This window comes from Aspergillus niger, assembly GCF_000002855.4.
Source record: "Aspergillus niger supercontig An09".
NCBI classification, from domain to species: Eukaryota; Fungi; Ascomycota; class Eurotiomycetes; order Eurotiales; family Aspergillaceae; genus Aspergillus; species Aspergillus niger.
In genome coordinates this window covers 1,544,340-1,567,915 of record NT_166525.1, presented here as the reverse complement: position 1 = coordinate 1,567,915, position 23,576 = coordinate 1,544,340, and the positions used below count along the sequence as shown (strand labels likewise).

The 23,576-nt window shown below is 49.7% G+C and overlaps 8 protein-coding genes across 8 annotated transcripts; 5 read left to right on the top strand and 3 right to left on the bottom strand.

Annotated features, from left to right (window-relative positions):
• Nucleotides 1-220: 220 nt before the first annotated feature.
• On the top strand, nt 221-3,571 carry An09g06800 (uncharacterized protein; the record flags this gene model as incomplete). Its single annotated transcript, XM_059749913.1, has 12 exons — nt 221-255; nt 328-497; nt 585-1,009; nt 1,072-1,293; nt 1,351-1,468; nt 1,526-1,642; nt 1,703-1,728; nt 1,787-2,001; nt 2,057-2,126; nt 2,179-2,621; nt 2,709-2,921; nt 2,977-3,571. 12 exons carry the CDS (start codon nt 221-223, stop codon nt 3,569-3,571), a joined length of 2,649 nt encoding a protein of 882 aa, XP_059601483.1.
• Nucleotides 3,572-4,377: 806 nt separating this feature from the next.
• sgrB (secretion related GTPase srgB-Aspergillus niger) lies at nt 4,378-5,434 on the top strand (the record flags this gene model as incomplete). The annotated part of the gene is made up of 5 exons (XM_001393957.3): nt 4,378-4,388; nt 4,624-4,747; nt 4,830-4,877; nt 4,935-5,162; nt 5,240-5,434. 5 exons carry the CDS (start codon nt 4,378-4,380, stop codon nt 5,432-5,434), a joined length of 606 nt encoding a protein of 201 aa, XP_001393994.1.
• A 1,489-nt stretch (nt 5,435-6,923) lies between these two features.
• On the top strand, nt 6,924-8,010 carry An09g06780 (uncharacterized protein; the record flags this gene model as incomplete). Its single annotated transcript, XM_001393956.3, has 3 exons — nt 6,924-7,048; nt 7,103-7,836; nt 7,892-8,010. 3 exons carry the CDS (start codon nt 6,924-6,926, stop codon nt 8,008-8,010), a joined length of 978 nt encoding a protein of 325 aa, XP_001393993.1.
• Nucleotides 8,011-8,636: 626 nt separating this feature from the next.
• An09g06770 (uncharacterized protein) lies at nt 8,637-12,318 on the top strand (the record flags this gene model as incomplete). The annotated part of the gene is made up of 2 exons (XM_001393955.3): nt 8,637-8,692; nt 9,030-12,318. 2 exons carry the CDS (start codon nt 8,637-8,639, stop codon nt 12,316-12,318), a joined length of 3,345 nt encoding a protein of 1,114 aa, XP_001393992.3.
• A 332-nt stretch (nt 12,319-12,650) lies between these two features.
• Nucleotides 12,651-13,636, top strand: An09g06760 (uncharacterized protein; the record flags this gene model as incomplete). The annotated part of the gene is made up of 2 exons (XM_001393954.1): nt 12,651-12,736; nt 12,841-13,636. 2 exons carry the CDS (start codon nt 12,651-12,653, stop codon nt 13,634-13,636), a joined length of 882 nt encoding a protein of 293 aa, XP_001393991.1.
• A 389-nt stretch (nt 13,637-14,025) lies between these two features.
• An09g06750 (uncharacterized protein) lies at nt 14,026-15,155 on the bottom strand (the record flags this gene model as incomplete). Its single annotated transcript, XM_001393953.1, has 3 exons — nt 14,026-14,261; nt 14,360-14,452; nt 14,651-15,155. The coding sequence occupies 3 exons, from the start codon at nt 15,153-15,155 to the stop codon at nt 14,026-14,028; spliced, it is 834 nt and encodes a 277-aa protein (XP_001393990.1).
• A 656-nt stretch (nt 15,156-15,811) lies between these two features.
• Nucleotides 15,812-18,156, bottom strand: An09g06740 (uncharacterized protein; the record flags this gene model as incomplete). The annotated part of the gene is made up of 4 exons (XM_001393952.3): nt 15,812-15,917; nt 15,984-17,574; nt 17,628-17,883; nt 17,983-18,156. The coding sequence occupies 4 exons, from the start codon at nt 18,154-18,156 to the stop codon at nt 15,812-15,814; spliced, it is 2,127 nt and encodes a 708-aa protein (XP_001393989.1).
• Nucleotides 18,157-20,348: 2,192 nt separating this feature from the next.
• An09g06730 (uncharacterized protein) lies at nt 20,349-22,138 on the bottom strand (the record flags this gene model as incomplete). Its single annotated transcript, XM_001393951.3, has 2 exons — nt 20,349-21,829; nt 21,928-22,138. 2 exons carry the CDS (start codon nt 22,136-22,138, stop codon nt 20,349-20,351), a joined length of 1,692 nt encoding a protein of 563 aa, XP_001393988.1.
• Between the last annotated feature and the right edge of the window lie 1,438 nt (nt 22,139-23,576).

Below are 23,576 nucleotides of genomic sequence, written 5' to 3'. Positions count from 1 at the left end.
ATCTCCAATTTATCGTCCGGTCCGACCAGCTTCCCACCTCTGCCCCTCCTCCTCCTCCTCCTCCACCAGCACTTCTTTCTGCCCCTCCTTCATCTCTTCGTCACGCTCCCGCTCCCTTTCCGGATTGCCCTACTCGACATACCTACAGTCTACCCGTAGGGTCAAACCTGCTGTATTGTCACCCGTTTCTGTAAGGCACTGTTCATCTGAAATCCGCGCAATGGCATCTAAGGACAGAGATATCCTCCCGGACGTGTAAGTTACCGATCGCCAACAGCTGAGTATCGTGCACCCATCTGTTGGTGTTTCTCTAACAATCGCTGGCAGGGTCAAGCCTGTTCATTACAATGTGTCTTTGTTTGACCTTCAGTTCGGTGGCTCATGGGGTTATAAGGGTACCGTCAAAATCGATTCCAAGGTCAACCGTCCCACAAAAGAGATCGTGTTGAACTCGAAGGAAATCGAAGTCCAGGATGCCGAAGTTTTTGGAAATGACGGTTAGTGACAGAGCCACACTCCAATTTCTCCTGATCCATTTGTAATCCATGATCGAATGTTGAGTTTGACAAATTGGTTGCACTTAGGGACCAAGCTGGCAAAGGCATCTAATATCGCTTACGACACCAAATCGGAAAGAGTCACCTTTACCTTTGCAGAAGAAATACTCCCCGCAGATGTTGTCCTGTCAATCAATTTCACCGGTATAATGAACAATGCCATGGCTGGATTTTCCCGCTCCAAGTACAAGCCGGTGGTGGATCCGACCGACGATACTCCCAAGGACGGAGATTCCTATTACATGCTTAGTACCCAATTCGAATCTTGTGATGCTCGTAGGGCCTTCCCTTGCTTTGATGAACCGAATTTGAAGGCCACATTCGACTTCGAGATCGAGGTTCCCCGAGGTCAAACAGCCCTTAGCAACATGCCTATCAAGTCTGAGAGGAGCGGCAGCAGGCCAGAGCTCAAGTTGGTCTCTTTTGAAACTACACCTGTTATGAGTACTTACGTCAGTATGCACGATTACTTGCTTATGATCCTCGGCGCTAACTTTGGAGATCCTCCGTTCAGCTTCTGGCATGGGCAGTCGGTGACTTTGAATATGTTGAGGCAATGACTCAACGCAAATACCAAGGCAAGAGCATACCTGTTCGCGTGTATACGACCAAGGGCCTCAAGGAGCAGGCTCGCTTTGCTTTGGAATGTGCCCATCGTACAGTCGATTACTTCTCTGAAATCTTTGAGATCGAGTATCCGTTGCCTAAGGCGGATCTCCTTGCTGTCCATGAATTTGTACGGAAATTGATCCTGTTGCACACGAAGCGAATATGCTAACCGCAAATAATCTAGGCTATGGGTGCCATGGAGAACTGGGGGCTTGTTACCTACCGAACGACTGCTGTTCTTTTCGATGAGGGCAAGTCAGACACCAGATACAAGAATCGTATTGCATATGTCGTCGCGCATGGTTTGTCGTCCCTTCCAATCTGAGCGGCCTTGTTCCTTCTTAACGGGTGTAATCTAGAATTGGCGCACCAATGGTTTGGAAACCTCGTAACGATGGATTGGTGGAATGAGTTGTGGCTCAATGAGGGCTTTGCAACATGGGTTGGCTGGCTTGCTGTGGATCATTTCTATCCAGGTATCCGATGGCCCCAGGCGCTTACAGAACCAGAAAAGCTGACGATTTTCTTGCAAATAGAATGGAACATCTGGTCTCAGTTTGTCGTACGCAATTCTCGAGGTAAATGCAGTCCTGTGTGGCAGAATATTGACTTTTGCATAGGCTGAGAGTGTCCAACAAGCATTTCAACTCGATTCACTGCGAGCTTCCCACCCGATCGAGGTGCCCGTGAGGAACGCTCTCGAAGTCGATCAAATTTTTGATCATATCAGCTACCTCAAAGGAAGCTCGGTCATTCGGATGCTAAGTGATCATCTTGGCCGGGAAACATTCCTGCGTGGAGTAGCCGCATATCTCAAAGCTCATGCATATGGCAAGTACACATCGAAGACGTATAGGGAATCGGGCTTGCTAATTACTGACAACTTCAGGTAATGCCACCACTAATGATCTTTGGAGCGCTCTCAGCAAAGCGTCTAATCAGGATGTTACTAGCTTTATGGTGAGTTATCTCGTTGTACAGACTGGACTACTATTCTGACTTCATTACGAAGGATCCCTGGATTCGCAAGATTGGCTTCCCTGTTGTCACCGTAACCGAGCAAGCCGGCCAACTCAGTGTTCGTCAAAGCCGCTTCTTGTCGACGGGTGATGTTAAGCCCGAGGAAGATGAGACGGCCTGGTGGATTCCCCTTGGTGTAAAATCAGGACCTAAGATGGCCGACGTAAAACCCGGTGCTCTTGTTTCCAAGGAAGATACAATTTGGGGGCTCGGACAAGATTCCTATTACAAGCTGAACAAAGACCTGTCTGGCTTTTACCGAACCAATTACCCTGCTGATCGGCTGGCGAAACTCGCTCAGTCTCTGGAACTGCTGAGCACCGAGGATAAGATTGGATTGATTGGCGATGCCGCTGCCCTAGCTGTTTCTGGCGACGGATCCACTGCTGCTCTATTGGCTCTCTTAGAGGGTTTCAAGGGCGAGAAGAATTATTTGTGAGTAACTAATTATGATGTCCTTCATTCGTTCTCGGGTTTCAACAATCCTTATGCTTCATGGTTGGTTCTTAACGACTTGCATAGGGTCTGGTCCCAAATCTCTTCCACTATTGCGAACTTACGCTCTGTGTTCGCCCTGAATGAGTCGGTAGCAGCAGGACTCAAGAAGTTTGCCCTCGAGCTTTCATCCCCTGCTGCTAACAAAATCGGCTGGGAATTTAGCTCGGAGGATGACTATCTCACTATCCAGCTCCGTAAGCTTCTAATCGGAATGGCTGGCCGTGCGGGCCACAACGAGTGGGTCTATTAGGAGATGTTGTACGCTTTTCTTGCAAATCTAACTTTTTGCTAGCATAATATCCGAGGCCGAACGACGATTTGAGCTTTGGAAATCAGGCAGCGATAAGGATGCTGTGCATACCAACCTCCGCTCAGTGATCTTTAGTATCGTGATTTCAGAGGGCGGTCGTGAAGAATACAATGCTGTAAAGCAAGAGTATCTCAAGACCGACTCCGTTGACGGCAAGGAGATTTGCTTAGGAGCTCTTGGACGTACTAAAGATGCTGAGCTGGTAAAGGATTACTTAGATTTTGTTTTCTCAGACAAGGTTGCCATCCAGGATATTCACAATGGCGCGGCTTCAATGGCTACGAATCCCTCGACTCGCCACCTTCTATGGGATTATATGAAAGAGAATTGGGCGGCCGTTGAAACTCGCTTGTCAGCGAACAATGTCGTTTTCGAGCGGTTTGTGCGTATGGGACTGTCCAAATTCGCGAACCACGATATCGCAGCCGATATTGCTTCGTTTTTCCGGGAGAAGGACACTGGTGCGTACGATCGCGCCCTGGTAATCGTTGCTGATAGCATCCGAACGAATGCACGCTACAAGGAAAGAGATGAGAAGCAGGTCTTAGAGTGGCTTCGGGGCCATGGCTACGCTTGATCCTCTTGGGCGAAGGCAAATGTTTTTGACAGTTGTGTGTTCCAATAGGTGAATATGGTGCCTTGTGATCAAGATACCTGCCATTTGTGAATCATCTGAGTACTAGAGCTTCATAAAAGCTAAACATCTGACTTGTAGTCGTCTTGATGCATGACGGAATGTCTTTCGTCTAGAGAGGCGAAGGTGAAACACTTGGTGTTCCGGTGCTTCTCTGGCTTGCACATGTGACGGGAGAGGGCCGGCACTACTTGGTACTATATAGCTAGTCGACATGAGTACCAGTTTGCATCGTTCTTTCCGGGAAAACCACAGATATGTTACCTAGAGGAAAGGGGTGGTACCCAGTCACCTAGACCTGTTAAAACCGGAATGCACATTGTACAACCCAGTAGGACTGAGTACTATCTACTAGATAGGCCCGTCCCTAGTAGTATCTATTTATTTGCATTTGCATGTGGCTGTTAGTGTCTCTGATTGGTGCATTAGACTGACTTGGGTCATGGGTCTGGGGCGGGCGAGCGTGAAACGGTCATTCCCACCCAGGAGGTCCACACTAGGCAGGAGACAGACTAGCGCCATTATTGGAACCTGCACGTTGGGCTCGCCTGCTCTCCTGCAGTCAGCAACGCAACCGCCATTTCAAGAGACCGCTCGGTCATCTCATTAAGTAGACACTCAAGTATCGTTTACTACATCGGCTTGTTGCCACGCCTAATACCTTTGTCCTGTAACTTCAGCTCTCCACCTTTTCATCAAACAACTCTCTTAATTTCGCCTACGTTGACGTGCCGTCCAAGTGCTCCATCATGAACCCCGAGTGGTAAGTGCCCTTGATCGTCTGTATTTGGCCTACAGCTCATCAGGTTCTGGCGATTCTCCCCCCTTGCCATGATGGCACTACGTCTTTTCATCCACAAATTTCTTGTTTCTTGTTTTTCGTGCTAATTTGAATCGCTATTAGAGCCTCCACGATCCTCCGTCTCCCCCATGCTTTACTTGGCCGGCGCGGCCCTCTGTGTGCGTATCGATCCATATGCTAATGATTTGGCTAGATACGATTATCTTTTCAAGTTGCTCCTCATCGGAGACTCTGGTGTCGGAAAGTCGTGCTTGCTCCTACGTTTTGCCGACGATACCTATACGGAGAGCTACATCTCCACCATCGGAGTTGACTTCGTACGTATCTGGCCTCTCATTATTCATCACAGCTGCTAGCAGTGAACTGCGTCATAGATCCACATCTAACGTTCCAATACAGAAAATTCGTACCATCGAGCTGGATGGAAAGACGGTGAAACTCCAGATCGTAAGGCAGCCCCGTTCACAACAGTCGCTCACCTGGCTTAACTAACGGGCGCTCTAGTGGGATACTGCAGGCCAGGAACGTTTCCGGACAATCACGTCGTCTTACTACCGTGGTGCCCATGGCATCTGTGTCGTCTACGATGTTACCGACATGGACTCTTTCAACAATGTGAAGCAGTGGCTTCAAGAGATTGATCGCTACGCCACTGAAGGTGTCAATAAGCTCCTTGTCGGAAACAAGAGCGATATGGAAGACAAAAAGGTCGTGGAATACACAGTGGCTAAGGTATGTGGCCAGACCTTGGTGTGGGACTCTTTATTTCTGGCAGAGTGGGTGATTGACGCAATGTGTTGTTGGTTTAGGAATTCGCCGACAGCCTTGGGATCCCGTTCTTGGAAACCTCGGCGAAGAACGCTTCGAATGTCGAGCAGGCTTTTTTGACAATGGCGAGGCAGATCAAGGAACGCATGGGCACTGCGACTGTCAACAACAAGCCAACTGTGCAGGTTGGCCAAGGCCAGGGCGTTCAATCCGGCTCCGCGGGCGGCTGCTGCTAGACTATTGATGATCCTAATCCCGCGTTGCATTACGCCATATTGAGACTGTGTGAAAATTTGGTGATTAAAGAAGAGGAGCGATGAGGGAGGCTACCTGCTGCACCCTGCTGCCGGGCAGTCTTTCTCGAATGCCAGCATTATCTCAAATGTTCTATGCTGGTAATGGTCACCGGGAGTAGTTTTCTTTTTTATGCTTTAGAAGGCTTTCGTTTCGTCTTATACATGGTGCACTATGGATAATTTTGTGTCAGGTTTTCCCTTTCCTCCTCTCGGTCATCTATCATCCCCTCCCTATCTTTTCCTGTCACTATTGTCTTGCTCGTGGCCTTTCCCTAACTCGAAGCATTTTCTATCTGGTTCGTTGAGTTTTCTTTAGTTGGATCCGTTGCGTGATTATGTCTGGGTCAATTAATGCAGAAGTTGATGATACTTAGTGAATATGGTTATCTGGCAAATCAAAATCAGAGCTTACTCGCTTTCCCGCTTCATTTACTCGGACTTTACCGTTATGGTGGAAAAAAAGTTGTAGGATATGTAGAGTACTTGCTAACGCTTCTTATCCTTGACTAATGGCAACTGTGTCGGATTTACACTTTCATTTATCTAGGACACATTGTCTTGCTCTAGCTAATTCATATGTCGAATTTTGGTAGGTAACAAGTGAACAAGGTTCGTTTGTCGCGAATAGGTTGTTTTGTGCGAGGATTTAATAGACCAAATGTACTCTGCGCAGGAATGTCACATGCCATACATGCCTTCCCTAGCAGTTTCTGATGCCTTCATGCCTAGGTAGTCCCTCTCACTCTTCAACTGTGACTGGGCTCTAGACCTATATCTAGTTATTGTTAGAATAGTAGATACTAATACGATCCGCTTGATCTGGAAAGCAAAGGACTCTTATTCTAGATACTTGCTATTGTATCAAAGAGTTCGATTGAAATGTGGAGGATGAGTATTACAAGGGTAGATGAAACACGTGAAGCGGATCTGCCATTTACCGGTAAACATCAGTCCCTTAGTTTATATTGTTTTTTTCTCCCCAATAATTGACCCAGGAGGACGGAGCATCCCCAATAATTCAGCTAAATTTCATATGGCATGAGCGTTGATCCGATCAGCTGATGAGGGTCTCCCATCAGCCGAGGCACAGGCTTCGGCAAACGTCATGTAAACCATCACCCCCAATCCAGAGCCGAGTCTTTCTCGCACCCGACATCGAAACAGTCCCTACTCCATTCGTCTCAAGGCCTACATATCTACCCCTTTCTTCCTTTTCTGCAGTCATTCCTTGCGACCCTCTCGGGCAAATTTATTGAATTGTCGCTAGTTCCACTTACCGTCTTGTTCATACTCACTTGTCAAAGCAATTCGTATCGCATCTATAAGGATCCGAGGTACCGATTTACGTGCACCGTCATAGTACAATATCGGCCGGCTTTCTTGACGCACCTATTCCCGCTAGGAAAAGAGAACCACCGCGCTATCAATCATGTCTCAATCTAATATCGAAGGGCAAAAGAAGGCGGTTGCGGTATCCGCTGCAGTCCAGCAAAGTGACAACATGGCACATGCATTGGCGGGCGCTGGAGGCGGTATTCTGTCGATGCTCTTGACGTGCGGCAACACCTCCCGTTAATGAAATCAACGTTGACATCCCATATGTTGTAGTTACCCGCTGATAACCCTCTCAACGAGAGCGCAAGTCGAGTCCAAGCGTGCCCATTCCACGACGTACGACGCTATACGCCGCATCATTCAACGAGAGGGGGTTTCGGGGCTCTATTCCGGCCTTGAATCTGCGCTTTTTGGCATCAGTGTCACGAACTTCGTCTACTACTACTGGTACGAATGGACGCGCTCGGCTTTCGAAAAGGCGGCTGCGCGGGCTGGGCGGTCCTCAAAGAAGCTCACAACGTCGGAGTCAATGATCGCGGGGGCCATCGCTGGGAGTGCGACAGTCCTCATCACAAACCCAATATGGGTTGTAAACACTAGAATGACAGCCCGCAAGTCCGAGTCGGAGCAAGAAACATTGCCAGGGGCTCCCTCCAAGAAGTCGCGGGCATCCACAATCAGTACATTGATGGACTTGCTCCGGCAGGAGGGGCCCAAGGCCCTCTTTGCTGGTGTTCTTCCGGCTCTTATATTGGTTATCAACCCGATCCTACAGTACACAATCTTTGAACAGCTGAAGAATATTCTGGAGCGTCGTAGACGTATGACGCCAAAGGATGCGTTCTATCTTGGGGCTCTTGGTAAGATACTGGCAACTTCGATTACCTATCCTTATATCACAGTGAAGAGCCGCATGCATGTTGCCAGTAAAGATGGTCCTAAAGAAAGTTTGAACGGGAGTTTGAAGAGAATTGTTAAAGAAGAGGGTTTTGTGGGTCTGTACAGAGGTAAAGTATTGACAATTGGGGATCCATGCAAACTTCAGCTAACATCACATGACAGGCATTGGGCCGAAGGTCACACAGAGCGCCATTACTGCAGCGTTCTTGTTTGCATTCAAGGATGTTCTTTATGACCTTATGGTCTCTCTACGGAAGAGGAACCGAGCAATTTCCAAGTAAAAACTGGAGAAGAAACTCATCTAGCACCATTGCCAAAGAATCAGTATGACTTTGAACCAGAGATTTATACTTACTGATTTCCATCACCGTGTGCCTTGAGCCAGACCACCGCTTTTTTGTCAATGATTTGGATATGCTCCGTACCCAAATGTACTCTTATTTGCTTCGGCACAGCGTTCTTCTTCTTCTTCTTTCTTTTTGGCCGATCTGAGGAATCGAGATGTCTAGTTTTTGCAATATATGCAGTACTAAGCCTTTCTGATCGGACCTGATCCCTATTTGATCGCACTAATAGATTGATCGGTTGATGATGGATACGTGATCATGGCATCCCGCTGTAGTGGCTGTAGGCTCATCATTCAGTGAAAGAAGAAGTTTGGCCTGAGCCCTTGGGGTTTAGTCCCGTCGACCGTGTAAAGGCTCCGGCTAGTAGCATCGGTAGAGAACATTAGAACACTCTACTACTTTGTGCCATTTACTAGGTATGAAGCTACTATCTACTCGATACGGAACCGCGGCTCGATTGCGTGGCTGACCCTAACGCGCCTAATCCGTTGCCGCCAGACCGCCTGCCTTTTACAAGAATATAGAGCACTTATCCAGCGCGTTCGCGCGTCGCAATCGACATGCAGGATATATTCTACTATGTTCTTCTACTGCCACCCTCAAAAGTGAGGCTCAGGTGAGGCCCAAGTGAGGTCTGTACGAGTGATGACTATTCGAAGCTGTGTGAGCCCCTGCTGGACTTATGTAATCATGCTGGGGAGAGTTCTAGTCCTTCCCCTCATATAGTGTTTGTTCCCCGCCAGGCCGTCAGAATCCCATTTGTGTTAGAATAAGCCATTCACCGGCTCTCCGCTGACTGTTGACCCCTCATGCTAGCGCTACGGCAAATACCTCATCCCAAATACTTCCCAGTCTGATTCAATTCCAGTGCTGGCACTCATTGACAGATCCATTGATCGACATGTGCCCGCAAACTCAGTTGTCTTGGTTTGGTATACCTAGTTGGAGACAAGTTATCTGCGCATAATGCCCCGTATACACGCGCCAGAGGAATCTGATGAGGAAGCCCGGCTTCTCCTTTTGCAATTTATGAGAGGCCCCTCCCACCAAATACGAGGACCTCCAGCTGGAAGTCGCAGTGATCAAAACCTTGCCCCAGAAGATTGCTCCAGTATTGGGGAGGATATTCAGAAAAGCGTCAAAAAGCGTGACCGGCGGCCTAAGACGTCTAAGACGCGTGTTGAAGCTAGATCATCACCAGTGATCACTGGCGAGCAACGCATGACATCCAGCACACCGCAAACACCGGATCCCTTGTACTTTCCCCAGCAGGATAGGCAAAATACTGCATCGTCACCTGGAGATGGACATAGAATATCTAGTAACCGACGCTCTAGGCGTGCAAGGACAGGCCCGAACAACTATTACGATAAGACCAACTACTTGGGGTTCGGCTCCGATGAAGAAGTCAGCGAAAGCTCTGCCAGGCCGTCTCCTACCACATCCCGACAGCCCCGGTTTCCTAACATTGCAGCTGAACCAAAAACTTCGTCATGCTCTCATGATCGAAATGAGCAGGCCCATGTCATCTATTCTGCACCTCATGTCCAGATTCTCAAGTCGTCGTTCTCAACTCTAGATGATTTGATTGTATCGGAGCGTGCTTGCTACTCATCAGTGCGTAGCCCATCAGAGTACGCCTTGAAGTATCTGAGCAAGCCGCCGCTGGCCGATAAGATTCTCCATGTTGACTTTGACAGAACCGAAACGGCAGCTGTCTTGGACTTGTTCTCGTTCTACGGCTTTCAGAAATACGAGAAGATGGAAATCGCGCTTTCGGATCAGGTTATCCAGGCTGCTCATATCTATGATATCTCACAGAGGGGCTCTGAGAAGATTTGGTGGGTATGTGAGCTTGCGCAGATCATATCCACTCAGGGAATCGAGGGAATAGATGATAGCCATAAATGGCTTCTAGAAGTGATGGCACCTAACCAAAAAGACAAGCAAAAACGACAAGCCAGACGCCTGGTAAAGAAAATTTTGGGGTTAGCCCAGGACACTTCTCAACATAGTCCATTGCTCTTTTCTGAAGATCAGCTTTGGGGGTTGTCCAGGGTCCTACCCTCCGCTCTGGTGCTCAGACGGCGTGGACCTACTGATATAGACTCATTTATTGCTGATGCAAGAAGAGGCTGCCTTCCATCCAACCCTTGTGTTATAAAAGCTACCGCATCGGGGTCAGGATGCGTAGAGATGAGTGGGTCGTTGAACAAAATCTTGCAGCGCCGTGAGCTGGGGCATCGTGTAAACCGTCAGCTTCATTCCACTATCAACGAAGGTTTTAGGCTTGCAAAAACTTGGAGAGATGCCTCGAATGATGTGATTGTCCTGGCTTGGGCACCTGATGGCACGAAATTTGCCGCAGGCGCGACAGCACAATGTGACGAGCATAATATGCAATATAACCGAAATAATAATCTAGTTGTTGGTGATGTTGTCAACAATATTTTGATGGAAATGCCAGACCATTATGTCCTTCGGCCCCCAGGTAGGACCGCAGCAAGCCGGACTCTTCATGATCCCCGTCTCTGGATGAGCGTTACTTCCGTCGAGTGGTGGGAAGATGCACTCTTTACTGCTAGCTACGACAATACAGTGAAGATATGGAATGCTTCCGGTCGAGATATATCGTGCCGCAAAACTCTTCAGCATGACTCCAAGGTGGAGGTTATGGCTCGCTCCCTTTATGAACGGAATTTGCTCGCAACCGGCACACGCTCAATAGGGCTTTGGACATTGGCAGAGTCAACTCACAATCTCCTAGAGCTGCCTAGGGCGCGATCCAAAAAGGACAGAGAGCTGGTACCTACTTCTTTAGCATGGGGAACCATTAAGGAAACCGGAAATATTCTGCTTGCCGGGATGTGTGAAAAGGGTGACGGTACACTGCAGACAGGTCTGTTGGCAGGCTGGCGAATAGGCGAGGCATCAATAACACCTATGCAATTTTCCCCAAACTCTCAGAACATGTTTGACATTAAATGGCATCCCACCTTGCCAATGTTTGCAGCAGCAACATCGATAGGTCATGGCCCTGCCAACAAGGCTTACAAGGATACCAGATCCCTAGTCCGAATGTATCAACCCTTGTCATCGAAAGTCTGCACCATGGAGTTTGAGTGTCCGGCGCTAGATATCAACGACGCCCATATTTGCCCCATGAACCCAAGTTACGTGACAGCCAGCTGCACTGATGGAATTACCTATGTTTGGGACCATCGACGCCCAGACCGAATTCTTCACAAGCTCCAACACGGAGAGCCCCTAAATCAGATAGATGAAACAATCAGCAGGGAGCAAGCCGATGTTGGTGTCCGTTTGTCTCTATGGGGTGATCGGATTGACGAGTTCTACACTGGGTCCTCCGACGGAGTTTTAAAGAGATGGGATATTCTTAGAGCCCCGGAAGATGTGCTCGTCCAAGATACGGCCAGATTTGACGAGGAGATTATGTGCGGTGCCTTTTCCAACGATAAGTCCAATCTGTTGGTCGGCGATGCTGCTGGGGGCGTCCATCTCTTATCACCCGGCCCCTTTACAAGCAATGGGGGTCTTTCTATGGAGTTCAAGCCTTCGTCGTTACAGCCTCAATTGCAGATGCGTCCTGATGGGCATGTATCTAACCCCGAGTCAGGTATTAAGGCAGGTGCAGATCTCCTGGAGTCCGGGAAGCTCACCAGGCACCCGATATTCGGAGTTGGACAAGGACCATACTATGATGGCCCCTTTGCAGCCTGGGCTCGTCCAGAAAACATCCCTGAGTGTGAGATTGCACAAGCCCGCTTGAAGGAAGAGGTGCAGCTACGGCAACTTGAAGGTCCGCCCCCGGAATGCAGGATCGGGTTAGATACAGCGTCCCAGCAGGATGTTAACGCGCAGATCAAGCTCGCACATATTCGGAACAAGCGGCGCTATCAGAACAAAAGAACACGAGATGGGCTTGCAGAGCCTCTTGCATATGGCAGGACAAATGCCGTTAATCTCGTTGGCGATGTACCCGACGAATTCAAGCGCAGGTTACATCATGTTGTATCACCACCAGGTTCTATGCCACCGAATACTGAGGTCATTGAATTAGTCGGGGACACTGACACGGAATGGAAGACCGGCTCGAATGTTATCCATTTCGCTGGATTCAAAACGGCCCTAGAAGAAGTAGAAGAGGAACTCGAGGAAGACTTCTGGTGGCCGCCCAGTGGCACCATCGATGCAAACATCCGAGAAGTTGACGGTATTTAGTCTGGGCCTGGCGAAATCGGTTGGGAGAACGCTGATCCTATCACTGGCCCTCAGCTTCCTGCGGCAGGAAAGTCATTCCTCCATGATGAATGATGTCAACGGTGTGCCGGCCAATTACATCACGTGGCTGAGCAGCGCCACGGGGCATTGCTGGGTGGCTTTACTTCGATATCCGTACCTTAGATTCTAGTCGGCACTACATATATGTCTCACGAATTCCAACTCTTTGGCCATTATAAACTTGCTACTTCAACTGTGTTGGCAGCGCTCAAGCCTTAGCCGACCCATTTCCAGACCCCATCTCTGCATATTTGATCGTCAAACCACCACAGATGTCATTTGCTCCTCCCTCCGGGCCCCCGCCTCCTTCAGTCCCTGAAGGATGGAAAGCCCAATTCGACGACCGATATAAGCAATGGTAAGCCCCTAACTTACGTCTCCGCCGAGACATCATCCCCCCCACCCAAAAAGTTGCGGATACATGTGTTTGCCTGTAAGCCGAAACTAACGCCTGCCATAAAGGTTCTATGTAGATCTACGCACCGGCAGATCGCAATGGGAGCGTCCCGAAGGACCAACCTACATGGAAGACTCGCAGAGACCACCCAGCGGGCCACCGCCGTCATACGATGCCTCAGGTCCTGGTGATCGACCTGCTTCAGCGGCCGCCGGCGACAAGAAACCGCTGGGCTCAAGAAATCCGTACAATAGCCAACCGGATTCTACGTTAGAGAGCGATGCCCGCTTAGCTGCTCAGTTACAGGCTGAAGAAGAAGCCCGAGCTCGTCGCAGAAGTCCGGTACCACCAGCACAGGCACAATCTGGAGCTGCGTCCGATTACTATGCTGAGAACTCCCGCGTGCAGTCCCCCCAGGGACCATCAACATCACCCGCACCCAAACAGGAGCGGAGCAGGGGCTTTTTGGGCAAGTTAATGGGAAGACACTCTGGCGGTAGCAGCAGCAATGGTGGTGGTGGTGCGAGTTACAGTCGGCCACCGCAGCAAGCAGCCTATGGGTATCCTCAGGCCGGATACGGTGGGTATCCTCCACAGCAGGCGGGGTATGGTTATCCTTCGTATCCGGCACAGGGTGGCTATTATCCACAGCAGCAGGCGCCGCAGCGGCGACATAATGGCATGGGAACTGCGGGGGCTGCGGCGTTAGGTGTTGGGGGTGGTTTGCTGGGTGGCTTATTGTTGGCGGATGCTGTTGAGGATCTCGGACATGATTTTGATGGTCCGCCTCCGGGTGATTTTGGTGGTGGTGATTTTGGTGGAGGGGATTTCGGTGGCGATGACTTTGGGGGTGATTTCTAGGTCGTGTCGTGTGGTGAGCTTCGCTGGACTGCGATTGATGAGTTATGATTACCGGGAGGTTAGCAGTTGTTGATTGCTCTTGTTTTTTGTTTTTGCTTTCTTCTGTTTCTTTTTGCCTGCTTGCCTTCGGAAACGTCGTCTTCTCTGTAGATAGTTTTCAACCTAATAGCCTATGAAGATGCATGAATAAAGCTATCTTTCTATAGCTAATCGATAATTATATCATTAGTTGTAACTCTATTCTCTTAGTCGGGTCTTCCAGGAACAGGGCCATCAGGGAGCTTATTATAGACGGACACATCAATATCTATCCATAGAGCACACACCGCAATGCACGCATACCACACTGTCCACTAAACCTCCACACGATACTGCTATCATACAATGCTTCAACCTCTTCTCCGTGATGCACCACCGCTCTCCCGGCCCGTTGTAGCAGCCGCTCCTTCAACCGCAGCCGCAGCTTCCGCGCCAGATGCACCGGGTCTAGGAGTAGCACCGGCCATCCAGCCAGCCAGATCGAAGTTCCCGGGAGCCCCACCGCCAGCCATAGCACTCCTGGTTGCGCCTCCGATGGGAGAAGAGCGAGACTGTTTCTCGAATTCGGCGCGCATTTCGGGGTCCACTGATAAGAGTGCATGTTAGCAAGAAGCTATCCACAAGATAGACGTGGCGAGAGGAATATAAAACAAGTGAGGTCTAGGGACTTTGGACGGGACTTACTATTCTCCATTAACTTGGGCATTCCAAAGGTGAACCCAAGAGCCACCAAAGCCATCAGGATCATGGGATTCTTGAACAAAGCCAGGGGAGAGACTATATCGATGATTTCAATCCCAGTCAGCAATCTGAATCCAAAACAAGGTGAAATATGAAGTGCAAAGACTCGCGCGTGCGCTCAATGGTTACCAAGTAATTCACTCGATGAACAGATACCATTGCGCACGCATGCTCCTCGTCCTCTAAAGCTAACATCAAGACTTAAGAGGGAACAACTGGGGTGGGAAAACATACACTTCGACCTCTCCTCATAGAATCCTCTCCGGGCCAGAACCTTCGCCTCAACCATTACAGCTTCTTCAGCTCCACTGTTACCACCGCGGGGAGCACTCGCATCAAAGACGAACTTCTCCGCGCCGCGATTATCCCAGGGGTTGCCGCGAAAGGTCTCCCAGATACCCAGGAGAGAGCCATCGGCAGCGACGTCGACGCGGAGCGGAGCGAAAACATACTCCGGGGAGCGGATGTCGAGGAGGTAGGATTCAGGCTTCGAGGAGGCGGGGAGATGGTGGAAGTTGAAGGTTGCGGAGCGGGTGAGGGGTGCAGCGAAGTGGTGATTGTAGTTTGTGTTCTTTGTGAAGGTTGTGAGCGTCGCGTGAGTATTGGCTGAGAGGATATTCGGGTTGGGGAGGATGGTCGAGGGGGGGATGGTGATGGTGAGATGACGGGCGGCGGATGCTGCGGTTGCCAGTGTTGACGCGGAGAGGAGGGAAAAGAGAGAGAAAAGAGAGAGATGCATGATGGGCAACGGATGTTATTCTGACAGGTGCAGCTGGTCAGTGTAGTATGGGAATTGAATGGTGGTAGTGTCCGCAGAGAAATGCGGAGGTTGCTGGTGGACGGTGGAGGTGAAGCTATTCCGATGGATGATCTCAACGGCGGCGCCAGTGCCAAGCGCCGGCCGGCTGACGGTGAAGTCACGGCGCCGCCTGGCATCCTTTCACCTTTACTGCAGCTTGCAACGTCGATTGCAACTCTTTGTCTTTCTGTTAAATCTTGGGCTGGAAATATCTACGCACTCTTCAAATGTCCGAATTGTTATCTTGACGATTCACGCTTCATCTTTGAAGCTTTAGGTAGCACTTGCGCTCCACACCGCTATCTACACTGTGTATCTGGCTCAACCTAGACAGTAAAAGTGCCTATATGCTGCAAACAATGATCAAGATAATAGCATATAATATGTACTTCTAAACGCGGCCGAGGCAAGGGCATATGACTCCTATTCTCGCCCTGAACTACCCCGAGGACCTGCCCCTCAAATTGAGAACAATATGAACAGCATATGCGTGAAACAAGAGGGCAATAGGTTATATGTACAGTGTAGTCTGGAGGGTGTCCCAATAGATGATCCCATACTGCCGGTGGTAAAAGAGATGCATATAGATGAACCCCTCATAGCTTAGCCTTAGGGGCGGACTCTTCAGCCAATGCCTCGGCATAGAGCTCGTCCAAGACCTGACGATACTTCTTTGTGGTGGGCGGACGCTTCAGCTTCAGCCTAGATGGGAGAATTGCAGATTAGTATATATAGTCATAATTGGAACGTGGAGCGGCGGTTTCTTACGTCGGCGTCAGCAGGTTATTCTCAATGGTAAACGGGTCAATCATCAGTGCGCAGTTTTTGATTCTCTCATATCCTGCAAGCTTGTGCTTCTTGGCAATGCGGTTGAGATCTTTCAGCACAGCTTTACGGATCTTGGGGTCGTTAAGTACGGATCTGATGCCCTCGATGTCCGTAGCTTCAATGGTGCGGCCAAGTACCTTGCTGGCAAATACAGCGAAGGTATCGGGCTGGACTCCAAAGATAGCCACCAGGAACGTCTGAACACTATCACCATGGACATAGCCCTGGGCCAAGTAGCCCATTTCCGACATATAAACACCCTCGAGCCGTTCCGGAGAGATATACTCTCCCTGTGCCAGCTTGAGCACATTCTTCCGGCGGTCGATGATGACGATACGGCCCATCTCATCAATCTTGCAGACATCACCGGTCCGGAACCATCCATCCTCGGTCACTGCTTTGGCTGTTTCCTCAGGGTCTTTAAAATACTCGCGAAAAACGTTCGCGCCTCGCAGCATTAGCTCACCCCGAGGGTACGGCTTGTCGTCAACGGAATACTCCATATCCGGTAGAGACATCAAGCAAGCCTCCGTAGAAGGAATCAGCCCACCACAGTGGCCAGCGGTCAAGTCCGCGAGGGACTGTACACATGCCATGGCATAAGTCTCAGTCAAACCATATCCCTGAACAACGTCGACGCCAAGAGCAATCCGGAGGAATTGGTGGAGTGAAGGATCCAAAGGCGCCGAGCCGGAAGCCAGCATTCTTGAACGCTCCAAGCCGATGGCAGCCGCAACCTTCTTCGCCCAGATCCGATCATACAAGGCATGTTTTCCCGTGGCTTGGCTAGGGTCAGGGTTCTTCAAGTTTGCGGTCTTTGTAGCGACAATGTGCCTTGACAGTGCGCCTCTAAACCCAGGAGCCTCAACAGTCGAGGCGCGAATAGCATTTCCGAATCGAGTATAGAGGCGCGGAACAGATATGAAACCGGTTGGCTTGAGCAGCTTGAGATCGTCGACAAGCTCTAGGATGTTTCCATGGAAATACCCAATCCGGGCTCCTGCCCAAAAGGCGGCATGCTCAGACATCCGAGCATAGATGTGAGCCAGCGGAAGATAAGATATAATGGTATCGCCCGCTTTTTGTATGCTGTTGATGAGCGCACCTGAAGCGGATGCGACAGCATTTTCATGTGCCAGGACAACACCCTTCGGGGGGCCGGTGGTACCAGACGTATAGTTGATGGTAATGGTGTCAGAGGGAGCTGGGGGTTTGCAGGGACGATCCACCGAAGCACCCAACTCTTCAACCTGGCTCATGGTATAGATGGAAACATCTTGCCCGGCAGCCATTGACTCGAGTAAAGCACGCTTCGAGTGGCCGGCCTCTTCACCGCCGTCCAAGGGGTCCAAGCTGACAATGATCTTGAGGTTAGGCAACTGGGGCTTCAGCCTGAGCAGTGTCGGAATGTGCGGCAACGAGGTCACAACGCAAGCCAACTCCGCGTGGTTGATAATATACTCTGTCGCATCGGGGGCGAGGACATCGTAGATGGAGACCGAATACAGGCTTTGCGACATGCATGCCAAGTCTAAATCGACCAGGATTAGTGTTGCGCACGCTAGAAATGACAAGATCGCATACCAGTTATCTGCCACTCGGGGCGATTCTGACACCATAGCCCAATACCATACTGGCCAGGACGACTGCATTCGTGCTTGTGATGTAGTTCCACTAGACCTGCACCGAACGCAGCCCGTCGCTTTTGTACCGTTTGATAATCCAACCATTGGTATACACCGTAGGTCTTGGTCGTGGGGTTGTACGGACGCCAACCAAGGCAGTGGTTTTTCGGCAATCTGTTTGCGGTGGACTCGAAGATATCGTGTGCAGTGAGGATCTAGGAATTATTTGTGAAGAGAGTCAGAAAAAATCCAGCAGGGAAAGGCATATTGTGCTACAATGGCGGATCGCCGCAGATCATGGGGAGCAAGCATACTTGAGGATCCAGCGACTTCAGAACGCCCTCAGTCGCATTCCAAGCCCGATAGACCTTACTCCGCCCCGGCTTCTCTGTCCCGGGCAAGGCAACCGAGTAGGGAGTGCCCTTGGGAGGGCTTTGTCGCAACTCATCTGCGCGAGTAAGGTGGAGAGGTTGTTGAGAAAATAGCATAGCGACAGGTGTAATTTACAGCTGGTGAAGACGAGCAAGTTAGAATTTCGATGATAAGACTGGTTCTTTGAGACAGATAACAAAGACGAGCCTACCAATCTATTATTGAAGAAGAAAAGAACAATTATAGCGAACCCAACTTCCAGAGAGAGTTGTCTGGGAAAGACGACTGGAGTGTGGCGAGGGTAGTTCGGTAGGGTCAGGATAAGTACGGAAGAGGAAGGGGAAACAAGAGACCGGAGGTGAAGGTGAGGGGTGTTGATGAAAGGGAGAACAACCACAAAAAGAAGAAGGGACTATAAAGGCACTGCCAGGGAAGGAGGGCAACAAGATAGAGAGGAGGAGGAGAAGAAGAAGCACTTCCGAGTACTACCAGTACTGGTACAGGGCAACTTGCCTACCTGAGGCATGGAGTGCCAAGTTGGGAAAGGGAGGGATCCAGTTGAACCTTCCTTCCCTTACTATTTTGTTGGTCTCCGAGACGGAATGCGCGCAAATGACGGCCGCTGACTGGCCAGCGCTCGTGTTCCCGCCACGCGACGTCCCAAACCCTTCCCCAAATCCGCAGAACCTCGGCACTTGCCCTGTTGGGGAAGCCTCCCCGTTTCATTTCCAGTACCAAGCATAAGTATCTATCTTCAACTTGATGGAACATATGCTTCTTTGGGTTAATCCTCCCCGTTTGCATTTCCCTCGAAATTGGTGTCTTTCTTCCCGCCCGTTGACCCCATACCTCGGTTCTACGGTGGACAATCATATCATGCATACTATTCGATAACTATCTAGCCGACCTTATTGGCAGGCGATCCTTTCCTCCAGTACCATGCAGTCGATGCTGTATAATATCTCCGGGCCCCGAAAAAGAAAAATGCGGGCAGACACCTCTCAGTACGGATTTCTTTGAGAAAAGTAGTACAAGCAAAAACCACATAAATTGATGTAATAGATCAATAAATATAAGATCTCGTACAGCACCGCGTAAGCCCCTAAGGAACGACTAGACTCCTATTTATTACTACTAGTCTCCCCACGCCCCATGAATTAACCCGCAGATGCCGGCGCCCCTCAATTGACATCCGGCCGCATTTAATGCATAAGTCTGTTACATGCCAGTCGAGATATCCACAAGCCAGGATTTTCAAGCCCGTGGACTAACGTTGTACAGATGATCGGACCTGAGTCTTGTGATCTTCAACAACCAGCCGACACATTGACCATCTCACATGCTTGCTCTTTGGCTTAACCGATGCCTCCGACAACGTAAGTTAAAAAGCCCCTCTGATCCGACCTTGGCTCATATTCGCCTCCTAGTCCGTCACGTGTAAGTATATATTCCATGTGAAGATTTGAGGATACAGTGCCGACTGGTCTCCCCGATCTCTATTTCTGTGAAGTAATCGTGTGAACTTTCGTGACGTATATACTCTCGTAGCTCGAGAGCTCTCGGTAATTAATCAGCATCACTACTGAATAACTAAATCCTAGAATGGTACTTACTTAGTACTAGTACTTACTGGCACTACGCAGTGTCTAACCCTGGCCGTGTCACTGCCACTAACCAATTATCCACTAGTATAATGTATCTGCTCAACGGCGGCTACTGCTACTAGTAGCATGTATGTGAAACAAATAAAGCTACGAACCATTTAACATATAGTATAAGATACACTGCAGATTCAAGAGTACGTCGATTAATTGCAAACTTTCGATTCCAGGAAAGTTAGACCACAGTCAGTTCGAACAAGACGTTCGACAGTAAAAACCATTTACCAAACTCCATGCCAATGCTGACATCCCAACTTGTATACTGTACAGAAGAGGCTCGACCGTTGAACCCAAAGATATAGACAAAAGCCCCTCATAATCAAGAGGAAGACACCCATCCGACCCTCATTCATCATCAACTCATGCAGATCCGTCTCGCTCTCTCGCTCTCTCTTTCTCTCTTTTTTTATATATACCGACAAGCAACAGCTGTCTCAGCAGATGTGTATATGCGTGAACCCCAACTTCTAAGCGCCATATGTATTAACCAAAGGGTTCAAATGTAGAAGCAATAGGGATATCTCTCTCTCTATCAACCGAGGAGAGGTATGGCGTGAATATGGGAGAATTAAAACAAGACAATAAAAAAGCAGAAGCACAAGTGGTGTAACGACGGGCCTGTACTGAGATGCCCAGTCGCGATCCTCTCAGCCCAGGAATGAGCGTGCAAGCTTCTGGTGCCATTTCGTGGCGGGAGCCTCCGTTTCCCACGTTTCGTTCTCGACCTCCTGGCGGCCCGTATCAATATCAGCCTCAAGAGGATGGACAAAAGATGTCCGGAAGTAGATCTTGTGGCCAACATAGAGCACGACGAAGAGAATCAGACTGATGTAATCAATGAAGAAATCCGTGACGCTGAAGCTGGTAATAAAGGAGGTGAAACCTTGCGTGATGATAATGAGGATGTTGAAGAACAACCCGTACCAGGAATAGTAGGGCTGCCAGATAGCTTTATAAGGAAGGGTGTCACGGGAGATGTCGCGAGCCTTCAGGGCACGCATGAAAGCAAGATGGCAGCCGTTCAACGATGCCCAAGTGATGAAGCCTGCGACACCGGCGATGTTGACGAGCCAGTTGAACACAGTGCTACCTGCATTGGAGACATTCATGAAACCGAGAAGACCGAAGGCTGCCGTGAAGGCAACGCTGAAGTATGGCACACCCTTCTTAGAAGTCTTCTTGAACCAGCGCGGGGCAAACCCTTCTTGAGCCAGACCAAGCAAGATACGACTGCCACTGTAAACATTTGAATTGGCAGCAGAGAGCACCACAGTCAGCAGGACTGCGTTGATAATGTGAGGCAGAACCTTAACTCCAGCAAGCCTAGCCGCAATGACAAAAGGCGACGAGTTAGCATCGTTTCCATCGGTCAGGAGGTTCTCGTTGGTGTAGGGCACCAGAAGACCGATGAAGAAGATGGTCAGGACGAAGAAGAACAGAATGCGGTAGAAGGTCTTGCGAATAGCCGCAGGCACCGTTTTGCGAGGGTTTTCTGTCTCAGCGGCTGCGATACCGACCAGTTCCGTTCCCTGATACGAAAAGCCAGCCTGGATAAGAACGGACCAGAAACCGACGAACTTTGCTGTCGAGTCGGGGTGGACACCCGAATAAGGAGCAAAGGGGCCTGGGTCGACCCAATAGCGAAATCCGAGATACCCTTTGTCACCGACGCCGGCGTCAATGCAGATGGCGAAGATCATGAACCCAACAACGGTGATAACTTTGATACTTGAAAGCCAGAATTCCAATTCACCATAGAAGCTGACAGGCAGGAAATTCAATAGAGCTATCAGAACCCAAAAGATGGCGATGAAGATAGCGATATTGATGGAGTCGTCCCAGAATTGAATGATCAGACCGGTTGCCGTTAACTCGAGTGCAAATGTACTAGCCCAGGAAAACCAATAGATCCACCCCATGGCGAAGCCAAGACTGGGGTCCACCAGACGAGCAGCGTAGGCTGTGAACGCTCCAGGAATCGGAATATAGGTCGCTATTTCACCCAGGGAGGTCATAACCGAGTAGACGATCGTACCGACGAAGATGTAGGCAATGAGGGCACCAACAGGACCTCCGTTGGCGACAGCAGTACCACTACCGATGAACAGACCAGTGCCAATAGTACCACCTATGAATTGAATGAGCAGGTTGTCACTTGCGGAATGGCCGCCTGTCTTACGGCAGAAGAAGAAAGGGAAAGAACTCAAGACAGCCAGCAGGACTCACCAATGGCAATCATCTGAAGATGGCGACTTCTCAGCTTCCGCTTGAGATCGGGCATGGGATTTGACTCGCGACTGGCGCCATGTTTCTCACAATCGATGTCGTTCAAGTCGGACGAAGGGTTCGTGGGCTGAACCTGGACAGTCTCTTCAGGCGCCATCTTGCCCTTTTCCCCCTCGGCAGACGTGGATTTGACCTTGTTCCCGAAAGCCATGTTAGACCCTCAACGGCCCCAAAATCTGAGGATGCTGATATCCTCAAGGTTAGAGCGTCAGACGTACAGTGTGTATGATAGTGACGGGAAGAGGTCACAAAAGTCAAAATCGCGAAAAAGAAGGAAAAAGGAAGCTCGCCGCCAGGACCGACTCCACCGGGAACACGGTTCGATTGAGTCACCAAAACTCGGGTCCGTCCAGTCGTCGAGCTCCTCCTTATAAGCGGGTTCTGCGTGTCGCCTCTCCGAAATCCGCTAAAGATGAATCGCATCCACCTACGATTAAGGTACGACAGACACGGCTGGAGATGCATATGCACGTCGAGAGATTATGTATCGTGTCTTGTCAACAGACCATCTTTGCCCGCCGATAAGAGAGGCAACGAATGATGATGATAGTGAATCTAATCGAATTATGCTCCAAGACTGAAAATCTTTAGGTAAAAGGAACAGTCAAGATGAGGGGGTGGGAATGGGGGTTCAGCACGCCGGATGCAACCTCGCGCAGAGATTCCCTTTGGGTCGAAGCCTGCTTCCCCCAGACAAGGACCACGAGTTTGAGATCACGGATGATGGTCATGGCCATGATTTATGATGAAAACACTTTTCCCCCCGTAATTTCTATCCTGTGTCTTGTGCTTTCCTTCCTCAATTGAGTTGGCTTTGACATCGGCACAGCATTTCCTACACACTAATGGACGGAGTAGTTACATACCTCTGAGTCTAGCAAGAGGCTGCTGCTATGGATTGTGCGTGCCACTCGTCCGCACTAAAACCTCCTCAACGTGGATTCCTTCTCCATCCAAGGCGGGCAAATCTGGGAACTTGGAAAAGGTTCAGCGAATGGTTGCGTGTTCCAGCTGGCCCAGCAGCGACGCCGGTGCTAGATGGTGGGTCGCGAGATAGGCCTTCCTTGGGCGGAGACAGAGTTTTTCTCTCGTAAGTCAGAACTCCTAACACGCCTGCTCCTCCCACAACGTCGCGTGGTGGCAAAGGAAAAAATCATACTAACGATATCTCGGCAGAATAGTAATTCTAAAATGCAATTGAGTGGTGGTTGGTTGTTACTGCTGCCTCTTGAGAACATACTTTGAATTCCCACATAGATATATATACAAAGCATCTATCTAGTATCTACCCGGCCTGATGCGCTCTCCAACTCAACGGTTGTCCACTCCACTAACAAATGAACTATCATTATCCACCACACACCTTTTTTTTTTTTTCCACTCCAAAGTTCTCCTCATTTACTAGAGCCCGGGGACACGTCTGCTAAAATAGTACAAAGCCAATCGGCGAGATCCGAGTCAGCCAGCCCTACTCCGTTGCAGAAATTTTTTTTTTTTTTTCCCTATTTTCCTTCTCTCTTGAATTTCTTCTGGAACGTTGAGCGGACGGATATTCGCGGTGCAATGAACCACGGACCCGTCCCAGTCAC